Source organism: Fistularia commersonii, chromosome 14, assembly GCF_037954325.1.
Source record: "Fistularia commersonii isolate RoL2024-O1a breed Wild chromosome 14, RoL_Fcom_v1.0, whole genome shotgun sequence".
In the NCBI taxonomy this organism is placed as follows: Eukaryota; Metazoa; Chordata; class Actinopteri; order Syngnathiformes; family Fistulariidae; genus Fistularia; species Fistularia commersonii.
The window spans coordinates 3846133-3873083 of NC_141297.1; the positions used below are offsets into that span (position 1 = coordinate 3846133).

General features: G+C 43.4%; 1 protein-coding gene and 1 long non-coding RNA gene across 3 annotated transcripts; both read right to left on the reverse strand.

Annotated features, from left to right (window-relative positions):
• Positions 1 to 2892: 2892 nt before the first annotated feature.
• Positions 2893 to 10031, reverse strand: LOC147226950 (uncharacterized). Its single transcript, XR_015107107.1, has 4 exons — positions 9895 to 10031; positions 4931 to 5029; positions 4057 to 4167; positions 2893 to 3265 (listed from the first exon to the last, which is right to left on the reverse strand). It is a non-coding gene; the product is annotated as an uncharacterized LOC147226950 (long non-coding RNA).
• A 5449-nt stretch (positions 10032 to 15480) lies between these two features.
• On the reverse strand, positions 15481 to 26734 carry LOC147226951 (protein-tyrosine kinase 6-like). 2 transcript variants are annotated; one of them, XR_015107105.1, is made up of 9 exons: positions 26327 to 26734; positions 24346 to 24467; positions 19792 to 19955; positions 18553 to 18718; positions 18224 to 18385; positions 17784 to 17965; positions 17535 to 17688; positions 16011 to 17416; positions 15481 to 15876 (listed from the first exon to the last, which is right to left on the reverse strand). XR_015107105.1 is itself a non-coding variant. In XM_086159512.1 (8 exons), the coding sequence occupies exons 1-8, from the start codon at positions 26686 to 26688 to the stop codon at positions 17235 to 17237; spliced, it is 1494 nt and encodes a 497-aa protein (XP_086015638.1). In that variant the 5' UTR covers positions 26689 to 26734; the 3' UTR covers positions 15481 to 17234. The 2 variants fall into 2 exon arrangements, 1 of the variants encoding a protein (XP_086015638.1); XM_086159512.1 differs by having other exon boundaries at positions 15481 to 17416.
• Between the last annotated feature and the right edge of the window lie 217 nt (positions 26735 to 26951).

A 26951-nucleotide genomic window follows, 5' to 3' on the forward strand; every position in this document is an offset into this window, starting at 1 on the left:
GTCCGGAAGCCATTTTAAGGCAGGAAACCGCTTTAGGGAATAGTGGATCATGTGACTGGGTCACTGCGGCGGTGGGCTGGTCCTGCCTTGCACACTGTTTGAGGAACAGAGCAAACAGTGAGAGCCTCATTCAGCGAACTTGGAGGCCGGGGTCACGTTACATAACCAGCGGCTGAAACGCGTCTCACATCTGGAAATGGCTGCCAGCTGGACCAGAAAAACTCCCCGCCCTCCTTAGGTTCCCCATTTTCTCGTCTCTGCCGCAGCATATGTTTATCCACTTAGAGTGGAAATAGAACTAAATGTTCTTTTAGAAACTTGCAGGGCATTGTCATCGCTTTATTTAGAAAATAAAATAAGCATCTGGGTGGCCGTGGATTTCAAGGTAATGTCATGCTTTTCACGGAAGCTGTTGCAGCGTCCCAAGTTTGGGAATTCTTTCTATCTTGTTTTATAAAAAATAGTTTTAGATATTTTGCTAATGAAATAATTAACATTATAACATTTGTAGATTTTTTCTCTAAAGATACTTTCATCAAAATAAAATGAGAATAATTTTAAAATATATCACTTCCTTTCGCGGTGGCGTCACAGGATGTCCCACTTCCGTTGCTCTCCGGTCCGTCTGCGCAAGCGCACCACAGTAAGCAGTCCTGATCACGTGACTCGGAGTTCCCGCTTGGTTTGTATATCAACCCCCCTTTCCCTATTAGATGTAGCCAGTTAGCTAGCAACACTCATTAGCTGATTGCCATGCAAGCGTTTTATTCTTTATTCATGTCTGATGGAAACTTAAACATATCGGCGGTCACATAAAGTGTCTTCAGTTCACGTCTGTATGTTTATGGCTTGTATACGAACGGCTGCGTTGGCTAGGACGGCAGCCTTTGTGCTAACAGCTGCTAGTCTTGCTAGAACGAAGGTCTTTATGCTAAGGGCTATGGTAGCTACAGCGGCTGCCTTTATGCTAAAGGCTACATTATCTGTAACGACGGGCTTTATGCTAACGACCACGCTAGCTGTAACGGCGGCACTTATGCTAATGGATACATTAGCTACAATGGCGGCCATAGCAATCGCTGTGAAAACCTGGAGGACAACAGTGACCTCCGGATTCTTCCGCCTGTTGATTTCAGAAGATGAAACCAAAGATGGACCATGATGATAAAGTAGATCCTCCAGCTGAGGTACTTGTTGTTTTCGACATTAATGTTTTGGTTTGGGTCGTTTTTTGACCACTTATTTGTCCCTTTTTATGCAGACTAGTATACCTCAGGCTAACAGGTGTTTTTTCAATGTGCTAATGTACTTGCAAAAGTCTAAGAAAAAAAATCATGAACAATGTATTAAACTTATGTCACACAGAAAACACAGGTATTGTACAATAATGATTATTTTAATGCAGATTAATAAACCTGTTGCAAATGTAATGTGATTATATTATTCAAATAACATTTTGGCTTTTGTCTTCAGGCAAAATTTGCATTTTTTAAATATTGTGGACTTCAGCAGATTTCAAGATGAATGTTGTAGAATCTTGACAGTTCCAGCGTTGAAAGGCAGTCAGTCAAACATGAACGTGATCCGAGGCAACACAGATTCACCTGCTGCTCTCTCGAGAGTTCCGGGTGCTGTAAGACGGGATTTTTGATTGTTTTTTTTTTTTCTCCCGCCTGCTATCACAAGTTTGTAAAGCTTTGGTGCTTCTTGGTGCTCTCACACATTCCTGCATTTCAGGAAACTCCACACAGCTTTTTAATTGGCTCAGTTGGTCAAGCGGGCATCCCTCCAGTAGGAAGGTTTGCGGTTCGATTTCCCACTCATCCTGTCTGCATGTCAAATTGTGCTTGGGTAAGGCACTGAACTCCCAGTAGCTCCCGATAGCCTTGGTAACGCCGTGCATGGAAGCTCTGCCGCCATGGGTGTGTGTGTGTGCTTTCTAGTGTTAGCGCTTTGAAGCTGCAAGGCATGAAAGCGCTGTATAAGGGGCGACCATTTATCCCTCTGGAGTTCCACACGTTCCCTTTATTTTTCAACCCCCCCCCCCCCAAAGTTCTCCTGACATGTGGAGAAAAATCTCCCTGCTGACTGAACGCAGCGGCACAAATCCTGACTCCGGGCTTTTTCCCCAGTTCACAGTGGAACTGGTTTGTGCAAGCTGCGCTGGCCCCCGTTTACCCCCCCCCCTTCCCACCACTGTCTGTCTCCATGAGACATAGGAAAGGCAAACAAAGGGCAGCGCTGCGGCGGAGTGGCCTCTGCATGAGCGCGTGGAACGGCTGAACAAGGGCATTTGTTTTGTGGCTCATTTGAACCGCCGGCCTCCGGCTCTGCACTTTTTCCAGGTCAGCGGGTGCGAAGGGTCGTGGACAAGTTGGGCCGAAGAAGTCCGCTCTGACACCCGGTCTCCAGCTTGAAGCCCACAAACAGATTCCTACTGAAAAATGTGATGCCGCATGTTTTCCCAGAGATTTGAAGAAAAGTTTCATCACATTAGAGCTGAAGCTTACTGTGATATCAAGTCAGACTACGGTCTCCTGCCAGTCACAGAAAAGTTCAGCCCTGTTTGTTTTTTTTTAATATTAAAAAACAAATAACATAGCATGTGATTTTTACAGAGAGTCAGTTCATCTCAGAGTAGAGGGAAATGAGGGGGAGGCAATTTAAGTTGAATTTAAGATAAGCTATGTCCTCCCTGCCTTGTTTCTCCCAAATCTGTAGCTCTCGTTGACCTGTGAAGGTCCAAACATGCATCCTCCTCTCCACATGGAGGTGTCGCCACGGAAACGTCTCCTGTCTCCTCATCCGAATGAAAGTAGACTGAAGAACAGTTTGCGAGAGATTGAAGGATTGCCTCTTCCCACGATTCAAGACGATGTCCCAGGGTCTGAGCCTGTTCAAGGGGAACTACTTTCCGTCCGCCCGAATGAAACGGTCTGCGTGATCGTTATCGTTCGACCCGTCACACCAGACGGCATGTCTGACACTGTTTGACTTTTTTTTTTTCGGACAAAAACACAAACTTTTTTTTTCCTTTTTAAACCTCGGGGGTCATGTTGCAGTCCAGATTCTGCTTGGGACCAAAAGCTGAGCTCTTTCCGGCCCATCAGTTTATTTTCCAAGTGTCTCCTTTTGACTCGTAGTTTCGCCGCTTCTTTTCATTTACTCGACCCCCGGGGCAGCCGGGCCCGGGGGTGCTGGGGAGATGACGAACCGAAGACGACGTTGATCCACAGTCCTCTGGTTACCCGGTCGCCGTACAGGCCTGGCAGGATGGAAGACACCACAGGTCAGGACGGTTGTCTTATTGCTGCCATCTTGACACGTGAACCTGTTGAACCCTGAACTCTTGAACCTCACATACAGTACAGTGCAATAAACACTTTTTTTTCCACTTTTCAGTTTTGTTACTTCTTTACTTTTATTCTTTCTACATATTTATCAACATATAAATAGACATATTCTTCTAGTTATATATATATATATATTTTTTTTTTTTTTGGGGGGGGGGGGAGTGTCTTATATTTTTTCTGTCTCAGATCTCTACCCCAGAGATGCTGCTATCGTCGTTTATTTGTGCTTTGTCCTGCTTTTTTTGTCTGTTCTTTGATTCCATTGAACCTGAGAGCCGCTATCTTCATCGCACTCAGTAATGGCAATAAAAGTCTTGAATCCTTGAACTGTTTTCCAAACACAAGGTGTTTGCTGCCTGTCAGGTTTCTCAGGTGTGATCACCAATAAGAACCAGAAGCCTGAAGTCAAATGGGTCCTACTCATGTTTCAACATACTCTCTGTGACAAGTAATTTCAAAGAAATACACACATACGGCGCACCCCACATTTCTGCTTTATGTTGAGTTTATTTAACCTCTTATCCTTCCTCCTGTGATATTTAAGAGATGCCTGTGTAAGACATTACAAAACGGGTCGGTGGCGACGCTAACACAAGAGGAAGGTTAAATAGATTTAATATTGTAAAAACTCCCCTCAACGCAAAGTGGAAGGTGCTGCAGCAAATTATGTGTGTGTGTGTTTGTGTGTATGTAAGATATTTACTGGATGGTGTTGCCATGGTGATCCAGAGGGTGACCTGCCTCCGCCCTTGTTCAGCGGCGTTGCTCTGACAGCTGAGATCCGGCTTCATCTGCTCTGGGCTTTGTGTCAGACCTGAGACAGAAAACACATCGGGAAGTCTGACACCACAGCAAACATAACCCCAGCGAGTTTTGACTCTTTGGGATATTTACGTTGGGATGCAGGTTCCTTTACATTGTAACGGCCAAGAACCTGGAACTCTGTACTTTTTTTAGTACTCGAACGTGTTGTCAACAGACTGCCGGTTGCTGAGTGGCCGGAGAATGTCGGCACTGAGTCGGGCCCCCAGAGTTCAACATGCCTTTTTTAAAAAAATAACCTACAAGTGCATGACATGCTAGCCTTGCTAGTTATTGCTATCTGCAGTCTGAAGGCTCTTGAGCCGCCTCCTCTTGTCCTCAGTCCTTCTCCCATCTGCCTCAGTCTGCTCCCGTTTCTATCTCGTCCTGGTCACTCCCTGTAGCTGCATGAAGTGAATCAGATTAGCTTAAAATCAATCAACGTGACCAGTTTTTTTTTTTTTCCAAAAATGATTGACCGGCCTATCAGCCAATCCCACGTCCTGTTTCCTCACGGACAGCTAGCGTACTACCTAACACTTTCATTCCAGTCTGTTAGTTTGGTTTCCAAATTTTCCTGGAGTTCACTGTCACAATAGGTCCTCTGAGGAACCAATAACTGTGGGGTCAAAGGTCAAATACAGCAGCCTCGTGTATTGAGGCTGCACATGGAGGGAACATGTGATCCCTCCAGCACGCCAAATACATAACCTTTGTTCCTAATCAAATATTTGACTTCAGAAATAAACCTTGCTGTGTGTGTGTGTGTGTCGTACTCCTGTAGAAGTGGTTGCGGGCGAGCAGGCAGGCCGGAGAGTTGACGGTGGTCATGGCGAGCTGGATCTTCGGCGGAGTTGAGCTACAAACGCATCATCCTAGGCAGAGACAGACAAACATGTGCACAGGTTTACTGTACTTACAGACATCGCTTCACCCTGATGAACAACCAATCGGCAACATTTCACAGGATCTGACCAATGTGTCAGGGTTCCTAGAACCCTAGAGCCTTCCTTCATTAGCTTCCAAAGCAGACAGGAACAACGCCATACTTGTCGCTACATAGTTTGTCTTATCGTCAGGCTACTCTCCCTCTGCATCCAACTATTGCCTTTTTGCTTTTCATTAAACCTCTCTTTGAGGTACTTTGAGCGCGTTCACTCAGTGTCGAGACAAACCAGAAGAAATCACACCAGAGAAAAACTGAAATATAATTGTCCTTGACGGTCCCCTTTTGGCTTCCCAAGTTATCGAGTCAAGTGAAATAGAATTTCACGTGGTGGTTCTCTGTAAGCACCAGTGTGAGCAGGGGTGATCCTGCACAGCGGGGGGGTGTTTGCAGTGTCAGTACGTTTGGTGCCTCTGCAGCTTCCAGTGGGAATCTGATGGATCCCTGTGCATTCGGTCAGCATGACGACGGCTAAATAAAGTAAAGAGACTTGCGTTCACAGTGGGCTGAATACTGGGGGGGGGGGGGGGGGTGATGGTCATCAGCATCCAAACACATTGAAAGCAAACAGAGCGAAGGTTTATTCCAATGAAAACAGGGACAGCGTGTACAGCCCTGGGCTGCTAATAATAGATTGTGTGTGTGTGAACATCACTGATAGGTTTTTTTTTTTCCCCTTTCTCTTGTCCAGTGGTGAAGCTTTAACTTCTGCTCTAATCAGACTGTTTTGTTATTTTTGTTTTTCATTTTTAACAACCTCTTAAACTAAATTAGCCACTGTTAGCTTGGTTTTGTGAAGGTTGTGTAGCCACACTTGTTGCACTACAGGAGCTGATTTTGACATTTTACAGTTTTCAAAAAACTGCCTGGCTGACAGGCCGTTTTGAGCAATTTGAAAACAACATTGGACTTTCTTAATTTCTTCTTGGAAATTAGTTTGTTTCAGCGATGTTGATCGGTTAACTGTAAATTAAAATTTGAAAAACAAAAAAAACCTGCAATTTTTTTTATGCATAATAAAATCAAATTAAAAAACATAAAAAAGGGGAGTGGCGTTACTCAGAAGGCTGCGTGATCGTCCTTGGAACAGAACATTCCTGTTTTGATTCCCGGATCCTCTTAGTGTGTCAGTGTTGTTTACCAAGAATCAAAAAAACAGATCGATAGAATAAGGGTCAAGAAGAGGATTATCAAGATTTACTAAAAGTAATTTTGAAATGATGCTGATACTGTTCTGTCTGTCCAGACTCAAAGGTGAAAAGTAGCTGCACTTCTGCATAACAAAGTTGTGGGAGTCGTCTGCATAATGGGGAAGCAGATCCAAACTCTTGTTTAAGGCTCAACATTGCCGCTCTCTGGCCGTGCAAAGTAACAGGACGAGTGTTTGAAAGCGGCTAAGGCGTTGACGTGGTCCGTTGGTTGCCTTTATGGGCAGATTGAGTCGGAGTGGGACGACGCGGTGCGGTTGCTGATGACCTTCTGGCCGTAAATGGCAGGGCTATGCTACTTTGAGAGGCTGAACCAACACCTGTTGATTGGGGTCCAGGTGATCTGATATCACATTATTTCCTATAACGCTGAATAACATTTTAGGAGTTATGTTTGAATGAAAAGTTTTTCCCGAAACAACATTATAAGTCGCACTTAGGTTCCTTTAACTTTCCCCAAATCTGCTCTGTGCCTTGTAATCCGGTGCGCCTCATGTATGAATTCTTGTGCTTACTCCACTCAAACCAATTTTATGTGGCACGCTGTGCTCAAAAACCTCTCAAAATGTTTTCGTACGACTTTGGTAAGTTGCGAAGCTGCTCCGCTTGATTCATTTTTGTAAATTAATCGAAAATATTTAATTGTATTAGAGTCAGTCCTGGGTTGAACACGGGTTGCGGTGTCAGGCGACGTTAGATAACTAATTATGTAGCGCTGGAATTGAATGTTGTTCCAACCTCACACTAACCTCAGGCGTCTGCTATCACTGGCAACGATAAACCAATCAGAGAACAGTTCGTAGTACAATTCCCTCCGCCATTTTGTGTAATACCGGTACGTACTGCGCTTCAACATCATATAACTATATATTGGAGTGAATGAGTACCCCCAAAAATGGCACCTGTTAAGATATTATAAATATTAAATGATAATTTTTGATATTAAAGCCTTTAAATCTTTTTGGACAGCGCCAATGGGGAGGGTACGCAGGTCATGGCAGCCTCATCCTATTCTGGAACCCCCCGAACCCCCATCTACGACCCTGACCTTTCACCTACTATGGTGCAGAGCCGGACCGTGGAGTTGGATGAACTAATGCAGCCTCCCAAATATTTGCTTTCCAGATAAAATCTAAAACTGGAACGTCTTACCAAACTTTCCAAACAAAAAGCGTTTATTTTTATCGATGTCTGTTGTTTTCCAGGCCGAAGGGTCAGGTTTTGTTGTTTTTTCCTTTGCCCCGGCTGGATTCGTGCTGGAAATAGAGCCAACCTCCACCAGTGGATCACTTTCTGGTATCTTTACGGTGAAGGTTTTTTGTGTCACAACATGTTTTCTAGTACAGCCTGTCACGTGTCAGACGCTCGCTTTCCCGGCGGCTGGGAAGAACACACAGAAGTTTATCTCATTCAGTAAACGGATGTTTAAGTAGGTCCTTTTGCAGCTGCGAAAATAAAAACTACACCCATTTTGGGGAGAAGAGACACCCCGGCTGCCGTAAAGCCATCTGATCCAAACACGCTCTCGAAATCGTCTGTAACGGCCCTGAATTCGGGCGGCGAGGCTTCACGTCATCAAGCTTTGACAAGCCAGCCCTGGTAACATGGCTGATTCGGTGGCAAACGCTAACACTTGACTCAACTTTAAAAATTGCATTGAGTGAACCAACTTCGCCGCACGCATTTTCAAATCGTTGGAATTTTCTCCGAAAATTTTCATTCTCCAAGAGAGAAATGGGTTTTGTCACCGTGGTCATAGTCACCATTTCTGGGTTCAGAGAAGCTACAGTTGATAGACAAGTGTGTGTCCCTGTTTCTCCACCTCTGAGCTCCTATTACTTTACCCACTCTGATCCCCCCTCAGCCCTGTTGTTGTTTTTCCACACCTGTTCCCCCGTCTGTCCACTGTGTGTGAAAACTACACATGAATTCCCCCTGCGGGATAAACAACCTTCGTGCATCAGTATTTAATTTATACCTTATTAAACCCTCATGGGGAAATTTCTTGTCTGCCTTTAAGCCATCATGGATGAAACATGAGCGGTTGGATGGCATCCATCAGCGCCAGGGGAGCAATTAGGGCGCTTCGACAAACTCATTAACACCGAGTTCTACATCAGCATAATAGTTGCCCTCAAAGGGCCACATGTAACGGTAACAGAATAAATGTAACCAAATGTAAGATAAATAGAACTATACCTCCCCAATTCAAATCCTAAATGTTACATATGCATTCCCATCTTTCTTGAAACAGCCCTCCATCTGCATCAACTTTTCTCTTCCTCGACATTTAGGGATCATTCGTATTTCTCAATTCCACTTGTTGAAAATGGCTTCGATGTGGATCCACTGCAATCTAATGATGGGATGCCGTCACTTCACGGGTAACATGATCGGCAGGAATGGTGGGAAATGTAGTTTATGGTTAATAAATGTGTTTGACTTATTTATTTAAAGACAATCAGACATTTTTAAGACGTTCTCGGGGGCCTTGAGTTTGACACGTGGACTAGGAGGAGCACGTAAGTACTTCTAGTAAATCTTAATAATCCTCTTTTTAATCATTGCTAATTCAATTGATCTAAATCTGTTTTTTATTGTTTTTTTTAGATTCTTGCTCAACAACACTTTGTCACAGTAGGTGGAGCCAGGAATTGAACCAGGAATGTTTGTTTCCAAAGACGATCACTATACCTCCTGCAACACACCGCTGCCTCTTTTTTAATTTATGTTGTTTTTTTTACTTTTTATTTTATAATTATTATTTATTTGTTTGTTTGTCCACTTTTTTTTTTTTTTTTTTTTTTAAAAGTGTTGGCCTCGTGCACCGGAAAAACACCGGCCGAACGCTGCTTTGTTATCCACGTCCTGTTTGCATGCTTTCTGCCAGGGACTGTTTTTGGGGAAAACAATAAACGAGGAACACAAACAGTCAGATCTGACTCAGCAGACGCCGCTTCTCCGAGATGATCCTCACATCTTCAGCTGGCTTTCACACATAGCAGTCAGAATGCGATGGACGGATTGATTCTGACGGGACCTACTTATCCACGGAGAATGGTATGGTTCTCACACTTTGCCGTTTCCTGGGTTCTGCGCTCGTGTTGTGTAACAGTAACCTAAACACTGCTTGCATAAAGCTGGCCTGGAAACCAGAAGTAGGTGAAAGGTCGCAAGTGCCCACCCTCGTCTTTCTTCGCCTTATAGAATCCCGCTCTCCTCTGCCAGGTCTGCAGGAAAACACGGCTTACCCCTTCTCCCCGTGTTGAGTCATCCTCTCAAGCACACCTCCGATCATGCACAATCAACATCGATTAGCAAGAGAAATGTAAAGTTGTTTCTTTTGTTTTTACTTCCTGTTTTAACGGAATGAAACAGGGAGAAAAGATAGACAGGAAGCACTGAAAACAGGGAGGAGCAAAAGAAAACAAGAAGGAAGTCAAAGTGTGAAAGAAGAAGGAGGGAAATGAAGGGGAACGTGCAACAGAGAGGCAGGAAGCAAAAAAGGAGGAATTTAAATGAAAGGAGGTTATTTTCAAACGAGAGCCCTGAACGCTTGCCTGATGTGTTGCCAGACAAAACCCACCTTCAGCCTTCTCTTCCTCTCCCCCGAGTCGTATTCCACTGCCTCGGTTCTGCAGGAACCCGTTGCTTTTTTGAACAGAACCCACATCTGCAGCCTCCCGTGCTCCTGGAGTGATGGCGCAGTGGCGGCTGTTGCCGAGGCGGGAGGCGGCCGTGGGAAGATACCCGAGAGTCGGATAGCATCCAAGTCAAAAGGTCAGCAGCTGTTTTTGCCTCGGAGACACAAGGCAACTTATTTTAGCACCTACATGGGGGGGGGGGTGTTGAGGGGTTTGGGGTCAGAGGTCACGTTGACACGGCGGGGCCAGGCACCAAAAGCAATTGTTTTTAAAATTAAGTAGGTCAGAAAAGCGAAAATTCGACCCTGCAGTTTTCCTGACTGTCACTAGGGGTGTCGGTGAGAAATAACTTGCAGAAACTTGAAATGATTTCCTTCTCCTTTAATTTCCTCTTGAAATGAAATTGAAAATTACGAAGATAATCAGTGCTGCTGCAACCCACTTGTGGAGTTACGTGGACAGGGATTGATACGTGCATGGAGGAGGGAAAAAAAAATATCCACGTGGCGTCCCATGTTCTGAGATCAGTTTCACGGCTCCCTCATAACACGGTCTAAATGGGCTGCGAGACCGTGTCCCCAGAGGAGGGTCACGTATGAGGGCGCTGTGAGACGCAACCCTCATCGGAAACGGGACCGCCCTGCTTTTGGGTGACTGAAACAAAAGCTGGATTTCGGACTTTGGACGAAGACGCGGGTCAAATCCTCTACCATCACTCTGCCACGTGTTTTTGGCCGCACCGCCATGTGTGATCCCCGTCCCCAAAAGTTGACTTAAAGTCCTGTTTTTTTTTCCTATTAGACTATTAGACATTAGCGGCGGCATAATCTGGCCTTGTTGACGAGTCGCGTGTCTCTCAACTTGTCGGAAAACCAAAATGTCTCGTCTGTTTGAGGTCATTTAAAGTTCAGGTTTTCTCAAAACAGAAAAGGGTAGCCATTAATGAAAGAGCAGGAAAATTGCTGACAAATTAACAAGATAGCAAACAACTCAATGAGTAAAGGGTTCCACGGCTAACTTAGCCACATAGCAAGTTCACAGGAAATACTCGCCATGCTAACGGCAACTCAGTTCGTAGATCAGCTTCTAGAACCCGAATGCAGAATTTCATGTAGGTTTTCTAAAACTTGTGATCACAAGGTGCTTTTTGGAGTCACTGGAGATTCAGAGAAGATTTTAGAAGTTGGCTGCTCTATCTCTGAAAGATCTCTGTTTGGAAGCAATAGTTTTAGGCTTCAGTGTAACACCTGACTGCCTCAGCTGCCCCCGGGGATCACGCCGTCTCATGGCAGCTTTACTTTGGCGAGTAGAGGGCCAGAAAGCCCCGGAATCCGCCGGGTCCACTCAAGTTACAGACGTGAAGGGTTCGGATGAGAAGAATGGAAGTCCCAACACCCTCTTCATTCTGATGGAAAGGGTTTTAAGGCGTGTGTGTGACGGGCGCGTCCAGCTGCAGAAGACAAGCACAGACGCCCTCGTTGGCAACAGAATGTCATGGCGAGCTGCTATCGGCCCGCATAGAACACGTTTAATTTCACATTTGGCTGCGAAGCCTCCTCTATGGGCCCTGCTGTTGGCTGAAGATCAAGAACTCCTGTTGCCGGCCTTCTGCAGCCTTCTGCACTTCTTACATCTCAACAGTCTCACTGGGTTCTTCTGATGGTGTTTCTCATTCCCGGTTAATCTTTTTTTTTTTTTTCCCAGTGTAACCATAATGTTTCTGGACTCTGAGCCAAGCCTCCGCTCGCCTCTGACGGACTCTTGGCAGAAGCCATCTCAGTATTTAAAAAATAGGGTTATAAAATTGGCAGTTGCAGTCCTCTTCCGGTTACATAATCTGCTGTTGTTTACCAAGATCTGAGATCAGACTTTGCCCCAGAGCCTGAAAGAACAAGGCTTTAATAACCCCAAGAATGCCTGGGAGATTTGCCAGATTGAGCCCACTCAGAAATCCAGGACCTTCATTTCAGAAACGCAAGATGCAGTTAAACGTTGCGCCGTTTGCATTTTGATATGTTGTCAAATCAAACAGAATGTTGCTTCGCGCTTCAAGCTTTGAGGAAAAATGAATTTTCCCATTTACTTTCTATTGTTTCCACTTTCTTGTTTCTTTTGTTTCATCTGTTTTAAAGAAGTTAAACACCTATTCGGTCCCAACACCAGTTCAACATACCGTATTTTGTGGACCATAAGGCGCACCGCTTTATAAGGTGCAATTTCAATGAATGGGTCTATTTTCGTACATCAGGCGCACTGTGTTCTAAGGCACAGGATAAAACATTCGGTATACAAAGCAAAACAAAACAATTTAGTGAACATTATTCATCTCATTCATCTCGCTTTGCTCCCTTGGAAACTCTGTTTGGTCTGTTTTACTTGGCACAGTTCATCTGCTTGCTTCCTCTAGTTCCGTTCTATTGAATCATTAATGTTGAATTCTTTTGCAGCTGCTCTACTCCCATCATCTATTGCACGTCTCCTAGTCGTGAGTTTGAATTCCGCATTTTTGGAGGTCCTTGTAGCACACAAATGTACAGTAATATTATGATGAAGCACAATACGTACCGACATTACAGAAAGTGGCGGAGGTAAGCGTACTACGTACTGTTCTCTGATGCCAGCAATGGCGGACACCGGAAGTTAGCGTGAGGTTGGAACAACGTTGTATTCCAGGGCCACATAATCAGTTATCGAATGTTATCTGATATTGCAGCCCGTATTCAACCAAGAACCGACTTTAATACCACGTTCATCTGCAAGGTGGGAAGCAGCATGTGGCGTACCAGCCAAGGCTTCTGCTTGGGGAACTTCCTGACTCGTATGGTGGGCACGATGTTGTCAACACAAGTGCTGATGTACCTTTTCACATGTACCTGCACGTTAGCTAGCAGGAGGATTGGAAGCGGTGGTCGGCTTGCTCGGGCTTTTAGCTTAGCATGTAGCCCGCCCTGCTTGCCATGCTTGCCTCGCGGTCTCAGTGCTTTAAGGCCATCCTGGGGGTGGTGGCGGTGGTCGAGAGAGGGTACGATGATCTGTGGCTCCAGTGGTATGAAACCTGTTAATTTCATCTGTCTTTGGTTGTTGGCGATATCCAAAAGTGTCTGCCTGCTGTAGAATAGTGGCGGCATTCGCGTGCTGTAGAAAAAGTTGTGTAGTAGTGTGGAGGAGTCTGCTTTAATTGAAAAAAAGCTGGCACGCAGTTACATAGCAAGTAAACACATCTACCACGGAGGGCGCCATGTTGCGATCAGCTGTTACTGCACACAAACACACACACACACACACACACACATACATCTTTATGACAGCATCACAGTTGCGGAGCGATACTTATTGTCACAGTAAAGGTATCACTACTTATGCGCATTTGTTGTGGCACCAATGTCTACATTTTCTGCTACTTTTCTGTGTGCCTGTAATAAGATATGATACACTGGAGAGAAAATACCGCGTTCCCAACATGTATACTTCTGTCATGGTGTGTTTTCCCTCCTGGCAGAGTTTAGTGTGCGTAAAGGTTACTCCGCATAAAGGTGACGGGAACCCAGCCGCTGTAAGTCGGGAAAGTGTCGGCTGCAGCGGCCCACCTTTCACACTCAAAACACTCGCGTTGACTGTCGGTGGACAGAAGGCCTCAGTGACCCGGTCATGGGGACTTTGTCTGGGCGATGGAACGATGATTTCCAGATCTCCGTATTGATAACTCGCACTACTTTGAACCGAAGTCATAAAACTATTACTCACACATACCAGAGCACAGAAGTTTTCCCCGAAGTACAACCATTTGTGTTTGACGTGATTCTCCTGACACAGGGTTGTGAAACTCACTTTCACAGAGCCACATCAGCATAGCGGTTGCCCTCAAAGGGCCACATGTAATGCTAACTGTATAAATGTAACTAAATGTAACCCAATGTAAAATAAATGTAACTGCTCCTTCATGTTAAATAGCTCTGAAATTATTATTCAGTCAAATCCAAAATGTTATTTAGGCATTTGCATGGGTGTAAAGAAAAATATGTTTACGACGTGTTGCTGTTACAAAGCTAGCTTAGACTGTTTCTTTCGTAAACACATTCTGCTGCCATTGTAGTTTGGCTTTTAATTCTTGGACAATTTGCTGTTTTTCCGGAAGGTTAATTTTACTCTTCGAGAACCGACACTGCCTCATAAAGCAAAAGACATACTGGTTTTTCTCCTGGAATCACAAACGTATTTGCCGTCACATCTTTCTTGAAACAGCCTTCCATCTAGGTCGACTTTTCTCTTCCTCGACATTCAGAGATCGTTTGTATTTGTCAGATACACTTGTTGAAAATCGCATTTAATGTGGATACACTAAGACGTTCTTGCGGGGCACATAAAATGACGGGCCTTGAATTTGACATGTGTCCTAACATTTTCCTCACACATGGAAGTTTCCATAGCCTATAAAGACACGGAAATGTATCATTTCACAAGTAGAAGTACTAAAGGACAGATTTCCAGTAACACCAAATGGAAAAAAAAAAACCTCCTGCAACATATTCCTATTTTGAGAGGCTCAGACGAGTCTGTCGTTTCTTTAAAATTGTTAGAAAAAGCCTGCCGGCCGGCATGACAGGGAGTTACAATTATTTTGACTGTCTGTCTGAGTGGATGAACCGGCCAAAGAACAAAGGAGTCTCAGATCCAGTTTGTTTACGGTTTTGCGTCCGCGTCGGCCCGCGGCCTCAAGGAAAGACAAGATCCAGCGTGTATTTAAACCGTCCTCCGTTTGTCGTCACTGGAGCGAACCAGCCTGGGGGGGGGGAGTTTAGACCCCAAACTAGTTTGGGCTCTTCAGAATCTGGACTTGAACAGAAGCACCAACAAAGGTTTTATTTTAGTGGTCAGGAGAAATCAGCAGCCCTCCCCTGACCTCCATAGCATCAGATGATGTACAGAATGCTGGCGGCGGCGGCGGCGGCGCTTCCTTGGTGTCCCGGCTCTCCCGGCTAATTTTGTTCCGGATTCGTACTCGTGCCAACATCCATGCAGGCACGGCGCCATATATAGGTTCTGATATACATCTGCGCCATGCGTCAGCTGTCATCTTAGACTGACCTACTTCCTTGCAGCTGCCGGCGGATGGAAACACCGGGTATGCTTGACTAGTTTTTTTTTGTCAGATTTCCCACGCCGACTGACCCGGGTCACATGCTCACCTCTCGCGACCTGGAGTTCCTCCTCTGAAAATGTGGCATTTTGGATTTCCTTACCTTTATGACTTCCTTGGCGATCAGGAAGGGTCAGTGATCTCAGACAGTTTCAAGTGGTTGTGATTTAAAATAAAGCAGCAAATCAAGCTATCATGCTAACAGGCAGTGCATTAAAAGTAACTGTTTGGAGACTTTTAGGTTTTCAGTTCTGCACCACTTCTTTCAAATTCTTATCCCCAAAACAGGGGATCGGGGCGCATGTGGCTTCTGCTCCTCCGATACCTGATGTTAACAAAGAATAACGTAAAATCCCCTGACGAGTAAATGTGGGAAAACATTGCACCGCTGTTTGATATTTGAACAGGTTTATGATTCATCTGGGCGCAAACAGTGTTTACAGAGTGCGACAACTGTATAACTGCGATTATTGTCTGGTATTTGTTCACTTGTAATTACAAGGATGACTTCATCCTCGCCTGCATGAACAACATTTTGATGTTGATTTAAGAACCGGGTGAGTTTCAGATGTCTTATTGGGTGAAAGGTGATGGAGAGCCAAAAGATTTCCCTCGCAGTGAAACAGGAGTGTGTACTTTAGGACTACAACCTGAGGTATCCGCTGAAAGTCCACCTACTTTTAAAATGTATGTCAGTCCTGGTCCGACCGGAGCAGCCGCTTCGCGCTCACTGACGGGACCACGCTTGCAGTTCCACGCTGACCACCAGGATCCAATCGCACGTTTCCTACACACACACACACACACACCTCGGTTACACCGCCCCCTGCTGGCTCAGGGTAACTTCTGACCTACTTGCCCCAAGGGTTGTCTGCAGGCAGTGTGTTTGTGTGTGTGTGCTAGCCAAAAGGCTATATGTACCACATGAGTAGTTTTTATGAATGTTCCACGCTGGAGTGAAACTTTACTGTACGCCTGGTTGCCCCACGAAGGCCGACGAGTCGACAAATCCGGTGTATTCAGTGCCTGTCCGTGTCGCCGACTCCCCCAGCGGATAAGCTGAAGGCCCGCGGGGCCGATCTTGAAGCCAGGCGGAGAATCGGGCGTGGAATCGGGGTCAGATGCCAGGCGGTGTTGACCCACTTCAGCGGCCATGTGGGGGAAACACGCATCTCCGAGTGCGCGGTATTTCAGGGGCACGTGGTTCAGACTTGGCCTCACGCAGGTGGTCCCTCTGGTGACGCCCGGCAGGGAACGGACCTTAAAACACCATTTTTCTTATCAAAACAAAAAAGTCTGAGGCCACAGAGGCGGAGGAGGGTCAGCGTCCCTGACGGAGACCGGATGCTCCTCGTAAGGCTATCGCTTGAAGGGAGTCGGAGAACGTCCTGTTCCGCAGGTGTGGCTGTGAATCAGCGATCGATCCGCCACGAAGGGCAGCGTCATCGGCCGCGGAAACGCGTGGAAAATGAATGTGAGGTGCTGGTGCTGCAGGCGGTGTCATGTTTGTTATGGTCTGGCACAAACTCCTGATTCCGTCTCAGTTAGTTCATGTAAAACGAAGGGATTTTCTTCTGGGCTGAGGGATCACGCGCTGTAGCGGAGAAGATCTGGCGGCGTGGCTGTGCTGCCACCTTGTGGCTGCTGCTGGGAAGCAACGCCAGTTGGTCCAGAGCTGCTTTTTGTCTATTGTTGTTTGTTTTAATGTCTATTTATTGTTGTGTTGTGGTTTTTGGGACTGACCTGATCCCGGTAGCTAGTTTTCCCTGGAAGATATTCGTCTCTAGATGGAGAAATACGGACGAAACCTGGGATCTCCTGGATTTTGGTGGCACGAAACAAAGGCTAGATGTTTCAGGGGTTGGTCTCGGCTTTGGCTCCACTGCTCCAGGGCCATATGGAGGACGGCGGGTTCGGAATCAGCGCTTCAGGTTTATTTCAGGTTGGATCCGGACCTCCTCGGAGTGGAGGAACCAGAAGGCCGTCGGCGGCTCAGCTCAATCCACATCGATCCGTCAGGAGAACCTTGAGAAACATCTGATTCATTGGAAGGAACGTAGGTGATCCCGGAGGCTTCGCCCCCTGAGGTGAGCATCCAGCCTCTTGTGGTTCCAGGACGGTGGAGGCCTCTGTCTCGCCAGTCAGTCACTCCAACTCGTAGGAGCTGCTGTCCAGTCTGACCTTCAGGGACTTGAACGCCGGTCGTTCTTCTGGATCTGAGCTCCAGCAGCTCAGCATGATCTGGTAAAGGAAGTCGGGACATATTTGCGGCGCCGGCATCCGGTATCCTTTGCTGACGTGCTCGTAAACCTCTTGCGTGGTGCATCCTGGGACAGAGAGGGAGTTTAGGACTTGTTCTGGATGGACAATCAACACCATAGGGTGAAGAACCAAAGGTAGATTTTGTCGATATCGCCCGAATGTTGGAAACGGTATCTCCCTGACCTGGGTAAGGAATCCCTCCGTAGGTCATGATCTCGTAGAGCAGGACCCCGAAAGACCAGACGTCAGACTTGATGGAGAACCTTCCGTGGCTGATGGCCTCGGGGGCGCTCCACTTGTAGGGGATCTTCTTCTCCTCCGTGATGTAAAACGGCTCCTGGACGGGAGAAAAAAAAAAAACAAAACAACCGAAAACTAAAAAAAAATTCATCCGACGGCGGCGAAGACGGCCAGACTCTCAGCCCCGCCCACCTTGATCACGCGGGCCAATCCGAAGTCGGCCACCTTGCAGACGTAGTCCTCGCCGACCAGGACGTTTCTGGCCGCCAGATCCCTGTGGATGCTGTTCTTCTCCTCAAGGTAGGACATCCCGTCAGCCACCTGGGCGCCCATGTCGATGAGGGTCGCCACGTCCTGCTGTTGTCCCTCTGGACCTGAAGAGAGGAGGAGCCCGGATGGGGAAGAGAACCTTCAGTCTGGTGTCATGACCCGTCTTGGACCACAGAAGTTCTGAGATTTTTGTCCAATTTTAGTTTCCTAACGACATCTGGCACTTTCTCATTTCGAGTTTTGCTTTGCATCTTTCGCCTTGATTTTTAAATTTGGCGTTTCTTCTGCTTCCATTTTTCACCCCCTTCCCTCTTTCGCCTCTACTTCCTGTTTCGCCGTCGCGGCTTCCCGTTTTTGTTTACTTCGAAGCAGGTCGAGCAGGCTGCCCTTCTCCATCAGCTCGGTGATGATGTAATACGGCGGCGAGGACATGCAGATGGCGAACAGGGAAATGAGGTGGCGGTGGCGGAGGTTCTTCAGCATCTGGACCTCCCTCTGAAACTCCTGGTGGTTCATCTCCGAGTCTGCGGCCAAAACCGAAGAGGAACCAAGCACAGAGAGGAATGAAGCGTCCAGAGAAGGAAGTAAAATTCAATGAATGTAACGCCAAACAGAGTAAACAACAGCGGTGAAAAAAACTTCTTTACTCAATGGATGTTTCCAAAGCGTGGAATGTACTTTTGTCAAATACCGGTTTTGATGATCTTGACAGCGACATTGATGTGGTTTTTCCATCGTCCGCGGTAAACGTCGGCGAAGTAGCCGCAGCCTAGCTTCTCCTCCAGGGTGAACTCTTCCTTGGGCCGCTCCCACTCATCGTCCGGGAAGTCCACCTCCTGGTTCACTTTGGGCTTTTTCTGAGCCCCCCCAAAACGGCAGCGAGGGGAAAAAAACAACAACACAAACGTTCACAACAATATCACTTTCAACGTGGGTTTTACTTATTTTATTGCCTGTTTATATATTGTATAGTTATTTTATTCCCTATTTGTATATTTTATATATATTTTAAATTTATTTTATTCCCGATTTGTATATTTTATATATATTTTAAATTTATTTTATTGCCTATTTGTATATTTTATATCTATTTTAAATTTATTTTATTGCCTATTTGTATATTTTATATATATTTTAAATATATATTTTATTGCCTATTTGAATATTTTATATATATTTTATTGCCTATTTGTATATTTTATATATATTTTGAATTTATTCTATTGCCTATTTGTATATTTTATATATATTTTAAATATATATTTTATTGCCTATTTGTATATTTTATATATATTTTATTGCCTATTTGTATATTTTATATATATTTTATATTTACTTTATTGCCTATTTGTATATTTTATATATATTTTAAATATATATTTTATTGCCTATTTGTATATTTTATATATACTTTATTACCTATTTGTATATTTTATATATATTGTCTATTTGTACAGTTTTATATTTGTATTGTCTTCCCAGGACTACAGATGGTAATTAGTCATGAGCTACAATCTGGCACAAACATCTCTGCCTCTGTGCTTAATTTAATTGTACACTGTCCTAATAAACTTTTTAAACTAAACTAAAATAAACTGATGATGCTAATTAGCACGTTTTCATAAAGTAGCATCCAGGGAACAGCTTGGTGTGCACAGCGATCCTCACAAGACGGCGTCCCATCCCAACACTTTCCATGCTCTCGAGTTTACAACAAACTAGGTGGAATTACGAACTCGCCCGTGAACCCTGGCTAGCTGCTAGCATTAGCTTTTAGATCATTAGCATTGTGAATATGCTAGCCTTGTATCATACAGGTACCTGGACGGCTTAGAGATTGGAGAAAGGAAGGGTCTGTTCAAGGCCGCTGACTTCTCCTTATCCATCCAACGTTCACACACACACACACACACACACACACCAGACATACCCGACTACAGGGGTGCTCCAGTCTGTCCTTGTCGATGAGGCTGTAGTTGCAGTAATACTCCACCAGGGCACTCAGGGACCTGAACTGCTGGCTCTGCTCCACCCAGAACTGGCCTCCGTCCGTCCCCAGGATCTTGAAGTGCTTCACCCGGTTGCTGGACCTCACTGAGGACGGACAGGGATTTGGAAACAAGCTTAGAGCCGGAGGTTTCCTCCGAACCTGCAGGAACGCCCTGCTGGAACAGCTTTTCTGATTCATCACGCCGGACTTTATCTTTGTTGCCATGGTTATGAGAAATACTGCCAAAAGTCTCTCCCCTGCGGGTCCAGGTGCCCAATTGGATGGGGAGGATTGGGTATCGAACGTTCTTCGGGAGCGTTTGGAGGACGGGGCCGATGGCGTCACGCTCGCTGGCGGCTCTTTCTTTACTTCCCTTCCACCGCCAGACACTTCTCTTCCTTTTTTCGAGGACGATTTGAAATACAAAGCTTTTCAAGTTTCTATGTCAACAGGTGTTCGTGTGTGTGTGTGTGTGTGTGTGTGTAGCTGTGGAGGAGAACCTGCAGTCCAACTGGTAGTTTCGACAGGCTTTATCAAACCTCATGCATTTTTTTTTTTTAACTTTCAAAATAAAACCTTTTCTTCTGATTTTCTCAGGAAATCTAAAGCTGAGGAGAAAATCTAGATTTGCTTTTCAGGAGACTTTGAATAAGAAAGCAACGAGAATATTAAGAAAAGGGAATCAAACTTCAAAATATACAGGAAAACCTCCCGAAACACATACAATATGGAATATTAACAAGGAAATAAGTAAAAATGAGCAAGGCGATAATAGATTTCATGTCTAAACTGGAAAAATATTCAAATTTTACAAGAAATTACATCTTAGTAAATATGATATCTGTATAATCCTATATTAAGAAAAAATCAAATGAAATAAAATAAAATTAATAAAGAATAAAAAATAAAATGCATTCAGTTCAGTGAAAAAAAGACCTGAGACCAGAAAACAACCAATTGTAGTTTTAACAACCAGAGTCTTTAAATTAGCAGGATAAAAAAAAGTCAAATAAAAGAAGTTGTGCAGTTAAAAACCTTTTCATGTGTGTATGAAATTACAGAAAATTATAAGTTGAAGGTAAAATTATCTAAATATGATTTACTGTATATATTAAAAAAAAAACTAAATTTGATTGAAATTAGAAAAGAGGCCAGCATAAATATCGGCATTTTGTCCAAACAGGAAACATTTCACTCACAACCATCAAATCTGTAAAATGTCTTTGTTAAAATGGGATTTGAATTTAAAAAAAAAGATTAATTTCCACTAATTTATGACAGAGTCTCGAATTTATTACATTATATATATATATATATATATATATATATATATACACACACACACACACACACACACACACACACACACATATGTATGTATGTATGTATGTATGTAAACACATATATGTGTATGCATACATCCAGTGTGGCAAGAAAGTATTTAGTCAGCCACCAATTGTACTGCAAAAATATATAAAGGTGATAGAAGCCTATAATTTTCATCATAGGTACACTTGAACAACTAAAAAAAAAAAAATCCAGAAAATTACATTATCTGATTTCTTAAAGAATTTATTTGCAAATTATGGTGGAAAATAAGTATTTGATCACTACTAACAAGCATGATTTCTGGCTCTCACAGACCTGTAACTTTTGTAACAGGCGCCTTAGTCCTCCATATGTCACCTGTATTAATGGCTGTTTCAACTGGTTATCAGAATGAAAGACACCTGTCCGCAACCTCAAACAGTCACAATCCAAACTCCACTATAGCCAAAGAGCAGACAAAGGACACCAGAAACAAAACTGTAGACCTGCACCAGCTGGGTCAGATAAAACCAAAAATAGAAGTTTTTGGTACAAACTAAACTTGTTGTGTTTGGAGAAGAAAGAATGCTGCGTTGCATCTGAATAACACGGTACCTTCTGTGATGCATGGTGTTGGAAAGATCATGCTTTGGGGCTGTTTTTCTGCAAAGTGACCAGGACGACTAATGCGCATAAAAGAAAGAATGAACGGGGCCATGTATCATAAGATTTTGAGTGAAAATCTCCTTCCATCAGCAAGGGCACTGAAGATGAAACATGGCTGGGTCTTTCAGCATGACGATGATCCCAAACACACAGGAGTGGTTTCGTAAGAAACGTTTCAAGGTCCTGGAGTGGCCTAGCCGGTCTCAAGATCTCAACACCATAGAAAATCTTTGGAGGGAATTGAAAATCCGTGTTGCCCAGCGACAGCCCCCAAAACAACACTGCTCTGGAGGAGATCTGCATGGAGGAGTGGGACAAAATACCAGCAACAGTGCCTGAAAACCTTGTGAAGATAGAGAACGTTGACCACTGTCATTGCCAAGAAAGGATATATAACAAAAGTATTGAGATGAACCTTTGTTCTTGACCAAATACTAATTTTCCACCATAATTTGCAAATAAATTCTTTAACATTTCAGGCGTGATTTTTTATGTTTTTTTCCCCTCATTCTGTCTCTCATAGTTGAAGTGTAACCATGATGAAAATGAACTCTCATCTTTTTAAGTGCAAAACTTGCACAGTTGGTGGCTGACCAAATACTTTTTTGCCCCACTGTGTGTAAAAATACATAAAAGATAAACTTTATTGATCCTCATATGGGAAATTCCTTTGTCACACCAGTGTAAGTTATGTTAAATAAAATACATATATATATATATATATATATATATATATACAAATACAAACATGTGCATAATTGTATTAATCAGGAGTATTTTTTGAAATGTATCTGTTTATTTTTTTAGATATTAAATTAAGCAACATACCTATTAGAATTATTATTTTTATTAATGTTCTTTGAAAAATCAAAAAATACATTATTTTCATTGATCAAAAGTAAAAATATAAAATTAACAAAGTTAACAGTCATTTTTTTTTTGAGAAAGTTTAAGAAATTTCTGTTTAATGTTGGTCAACATGAATTGAAATCTTCTGAAATTATTTTCCTAGAATCATCAGATGAAGATCCAGCAGGAAAACTAAGATGAACGATCTCAAGAGGTCGACATTGTCAATAAATGAAAGAAATTCAATCTCATGATTTCCCGGAAACCTTTCAAGAATTTTCCTTTGGTTAGCAAGGAAAGAATCTCACAGCAATCTACTACAAATTGAAACATCAAAAAGGAATAGAGTTAAATTTAAGATGGAAAGTGCTGAAAAATTTACTAGTAAAAAAAAAAAAAGACTCTAAAATAAGGACATTTATTTTAGAACACCAACATGAATTTAACTTAAAATCAAAGTGAAAACTGCATAAAAAATTATCAGATGATTTGATTGACTTTTAAAATTTCACAGACGGGCTGGGTCACGACAAGATACGAGACATTAAAAAAAACAAAAAAACGCATATGTTAACAGTACACATCAGACTCGTCTGACATTTGCTTTGAGAATAAAACCAGCTTTGGTCTTGACGTTTGCTTGAATTTCATGCACAAACTGTAAAGGCTAAATCACAAAGCTAATCTGTGTCATTCAGCTCAGGAAAGTTCTCAAGTAGCTCCAGAAATGAAATAGTCTCCTGTTTGAGCTCCTATATTCACTGAATCATCCAATCATTCACATCAAGTATGAATTCTGTACCGATCTTTGGCGGGTTGGATTAAAAAGACCAGCGGGCCGGATGTGGCCCGCGGGCCGTAGTTTGCCCACCCCTGAGTTAAAGTTGAAAGACACCGAGGAAAAGTAGTAAGACATTAATGGAATAAGCTGGAAATGATCACGTATTTAGCAGATATGATGTTGTAGATGTTGTTGTTCTCCCTGCTGTCTATTTATTCGTGGATGTCTTGCTATCTTCTGTCTTCTTATGTCTCTCTATTTATATTTACATTCATATATTTTTTTATTTTTGACATTATAACTGTTATGCTGCTGTGTCAAAGGCATTTTCCCTATGGGGATCAATAAATTTGATCTTATGTTAATAAATAAAACAATAATATATAATATAATAATGAATAAAAAATAATTAATCTGATAATAATAATAAATATGATAAATAATTTATTTTCATCAATTTAAAAAAAGGACCCGAAAAACCATATTCTTCAAAATTAAAAGGAAATCTATAAATGATAAAAAAAAACAGCAGAAAATCATAAATATTCAGAAGAACAACTTTCCAAGGGAGGATCGATTGATAATCAAAATGGAATTAGTTTTGGAAAAAAAAGAAGAAACTTCATGAAAATATTTGCACGAATTACAGAACCCCTCCCCAGTAATTTGAAATAATCACAAAACTCCCGCAAAAAATTGGAAAAGAAACTTCAGAAAATCCACCACACAATACAACATGCATTTTTATAAAAGCACAAGAAACTCGAGACCCAAAAATAAGGATGAAGCAAATTGACTTGAAAATTAACGTGCAATTTCCAAGCAGCAAACGAGCAATCGTTCAATGATCAATCATCAGTCATCAATTATCTATCAGGTCAGGCCCTCACCTGACAGGACGTATCCCACGTTGCTTTTCTCGCTCTCTCGAACCAGAAAGGCGCCCTGCTGATTCCCCTCGGCCATCAGGAGACTCTGAGCTTCCAGACGGTTCATCATTCCAAAGAACCACCTGCAGGAGAACCCAGAGGAGCGGAGTGTGAGTGTGTGTCCGTGTGCATGTGTGTGTGTCGGAGGGGTCGTCCTCATCATGCTCTTCACCATCCTCACATGATATCATCAAAATCATCAGTCATCCTCATCAACATCATCACCTTCATTGTGGTCGTAACCATCATCATCTTCAACATCGACATTTTTGTCCTGATATGAATTAAATCTTCATCATCATCATCCTCATAATTATTTACCGTATTTTCCAGACTTTAAGCCGCTACTTTTTTCCCACGGTTAAACCCTGCAGTTTATATGCCGACGCTGCTAATCGAGGGATTTTTCTTCGCTAGCGGCCACTAGGGGGCGCTCTAGCAAAAGTGCAAAAACGACGCAAAGGTCAATGCAAAGAAGAAGAAGTCGCACTCAACGCAAAGTTATTTTCCGAGGCTCCTCAAAGATGCACTCAATGCAGTAAGACACGACACGCAAAATATTTTTCACGGCTGCATCATGGAAAGCACACGAAGGAATGCATGATGCAGCGATTCAGTTCACCAAAAAAGGTGTGTGAACGGGTTTCCTGAGGCTCTTCAACTCCAACACTGAAGAAGAAGATTTCAGTGCGAAGGAAGAAGATGAATAAAGCAATCAATGACTTTTCTGATTTGTCTGATCAGACTTTTTACTGCCATTTAGAAACAATCAATTCTGGTGTTCATTCCCGTAAATCCAATAAATAAACCGTCATTGACTGGATGATCTCCATTCCTGAGCTCTTAGCTTATCTCAGCTTAGCATAGCGGTGCGTGTGCTCCCCCTTCCTGTTACATTGATTATGGGATGTGTGTGTAATTGAAAATATGTCTTGCTAAATAAAAACCTTGCTTTTTAAACCGAATATACTTAATTTCCAAGCCCAGAGAAAATGGCAAAAAAAAGTTTGCTTGTGTGCTTGTGTGTGTGTGTGTGTGTGTGTGTGGTGGAAAGGAAGTACATCTTGCTCATAACATCGTGTCTTAATTTCCTGATGGCGAAAGTGATGTTTTCAGATTTGAAGGCGCTGTTAGAAAACAACACACACACACACGAAAACAACACACACACACACACACACATACACACAGCTGTTCATTTTAAACATGTGCTGTGGCATAATGAGTAAAATGCTTTTTTTTATTGTTTTCAAAGAGAAATTACACATTTGCTCTTTAAAAGTTAAAATAATGTGAAATGCTTTTTTGCATCTGTTTTAAATTCATTCAATCTTATTATGACATTATGAGAGCAGCTGATCTGTGATAAACCTTCATTGAACAACAAAAACCAGTTGGTCCTGGTTTTAAATCTCCTGCTCTGACTTTTTAAGAGCTTTCCCTTAAGAAAAATCACAGTTATTTACTTTATTTCTCATATTTTTACATTCCTCTTTTTATGTACCCCCAGGATCAACTAATGGTCGGTGTAATTCAAAACTAAAAGTATATCAAATGAAAAAAAAAAAAATCATTTATTTTTATTTTCGAAAAACACTGACTGAAATGAATTTTAGAAAAACATAAAAAAATAATTATAATATTTTCATTTCATCAATTTCATAAAAAGAAGGGTTGTCAATGTGGTTATAACCATGCTTTATTTTATCTAATATATTATTATTTTTATATATTTTAATGAATAAAAATTAAAACAATAACAGTGAAAAAATGTTTTAAGTAAAAAAAAAAGTTGATAAAAATGAAAAAAGTTTGCCATGTCTTCACACACACACACACACACACACACACACACACACACACACACACACACACACACACACACACACACACACACACACACACACACACACACACACACACCTAGGCGGACGTCACTCACGGCTCCATCTCCAGCGTGTCGGCCTCGGCCAGGTAGTTACCGGGCACGATCCCGGTGCCGAGGACGCGCCCGTTGCGGTCAATCCTCCGGACGTCCCACCATCCCCCGCGGCGGTCGGTGACGGTGAAGAGGTCGCCCTCCCGGAAGGAGAGTTCCTCCGGGCCGTGGCCGTCGAAGGCCCACAGCGCCGTGAAGACGCCGCCGTCCTCGGCGGGAGCCTCGGGCACCGGCCCCGGGTCTCGGCGTCCTTCTCCGCCCGCCGCCGGCGGCTCCTCCCCGGGGGTTTTGCCGCGGATGATCCGCTCCCACAGCGGCTGCAGACACACGCACGGACGCGCACACGCATCACGCAGACGCTCCATGGCGATGTGGGTCGTCGTTGACGCGCCGGCGGCCGCCGAATGAGACGCGGCGGCGGGACGCTGATTGATGATAGTAAAGGGGGGGAAGCCACGCCCACTTTGGGGTGGAGCCACGCCCCCTAGATGCGGATAACTTCCTGCTCGGACCCGAGTCGCCCTGGAGGCCACCGGAAGTAGTGTCCTTCCTCACAATATTAACTTTATCTGTTGTTTTAAAAAAGTAAAATTACAATGAAAATTTTTAACTTCAGATTTAAAAAATA

Bases quoted from the DNA above. Each gene is read 5' to 3' on its own strand.
- LOC147226951 (XM_086159512.1), bottom strand. From the start codon at position 26,688: ATGGAGCGTCTGCGTGATGCGTGTGCGCGTCCGTGCGTGTGTCTGCAG. The intron at 18,719-19,791 runs GTATGTCTGGTG...GGGGGGGCTCAG, and splicing joins TGGAGCACCCCTGTAGTCGG to AAAAAGCCCAAAGTGAACCA. The intron at 17,689-17,783 runs GTGGGCGGGGCT...TCTCCCGTCCAG, and splicing joins GATTGGCCCGCGTGATCAAG to GAGCCGTTTTACATCACGGA.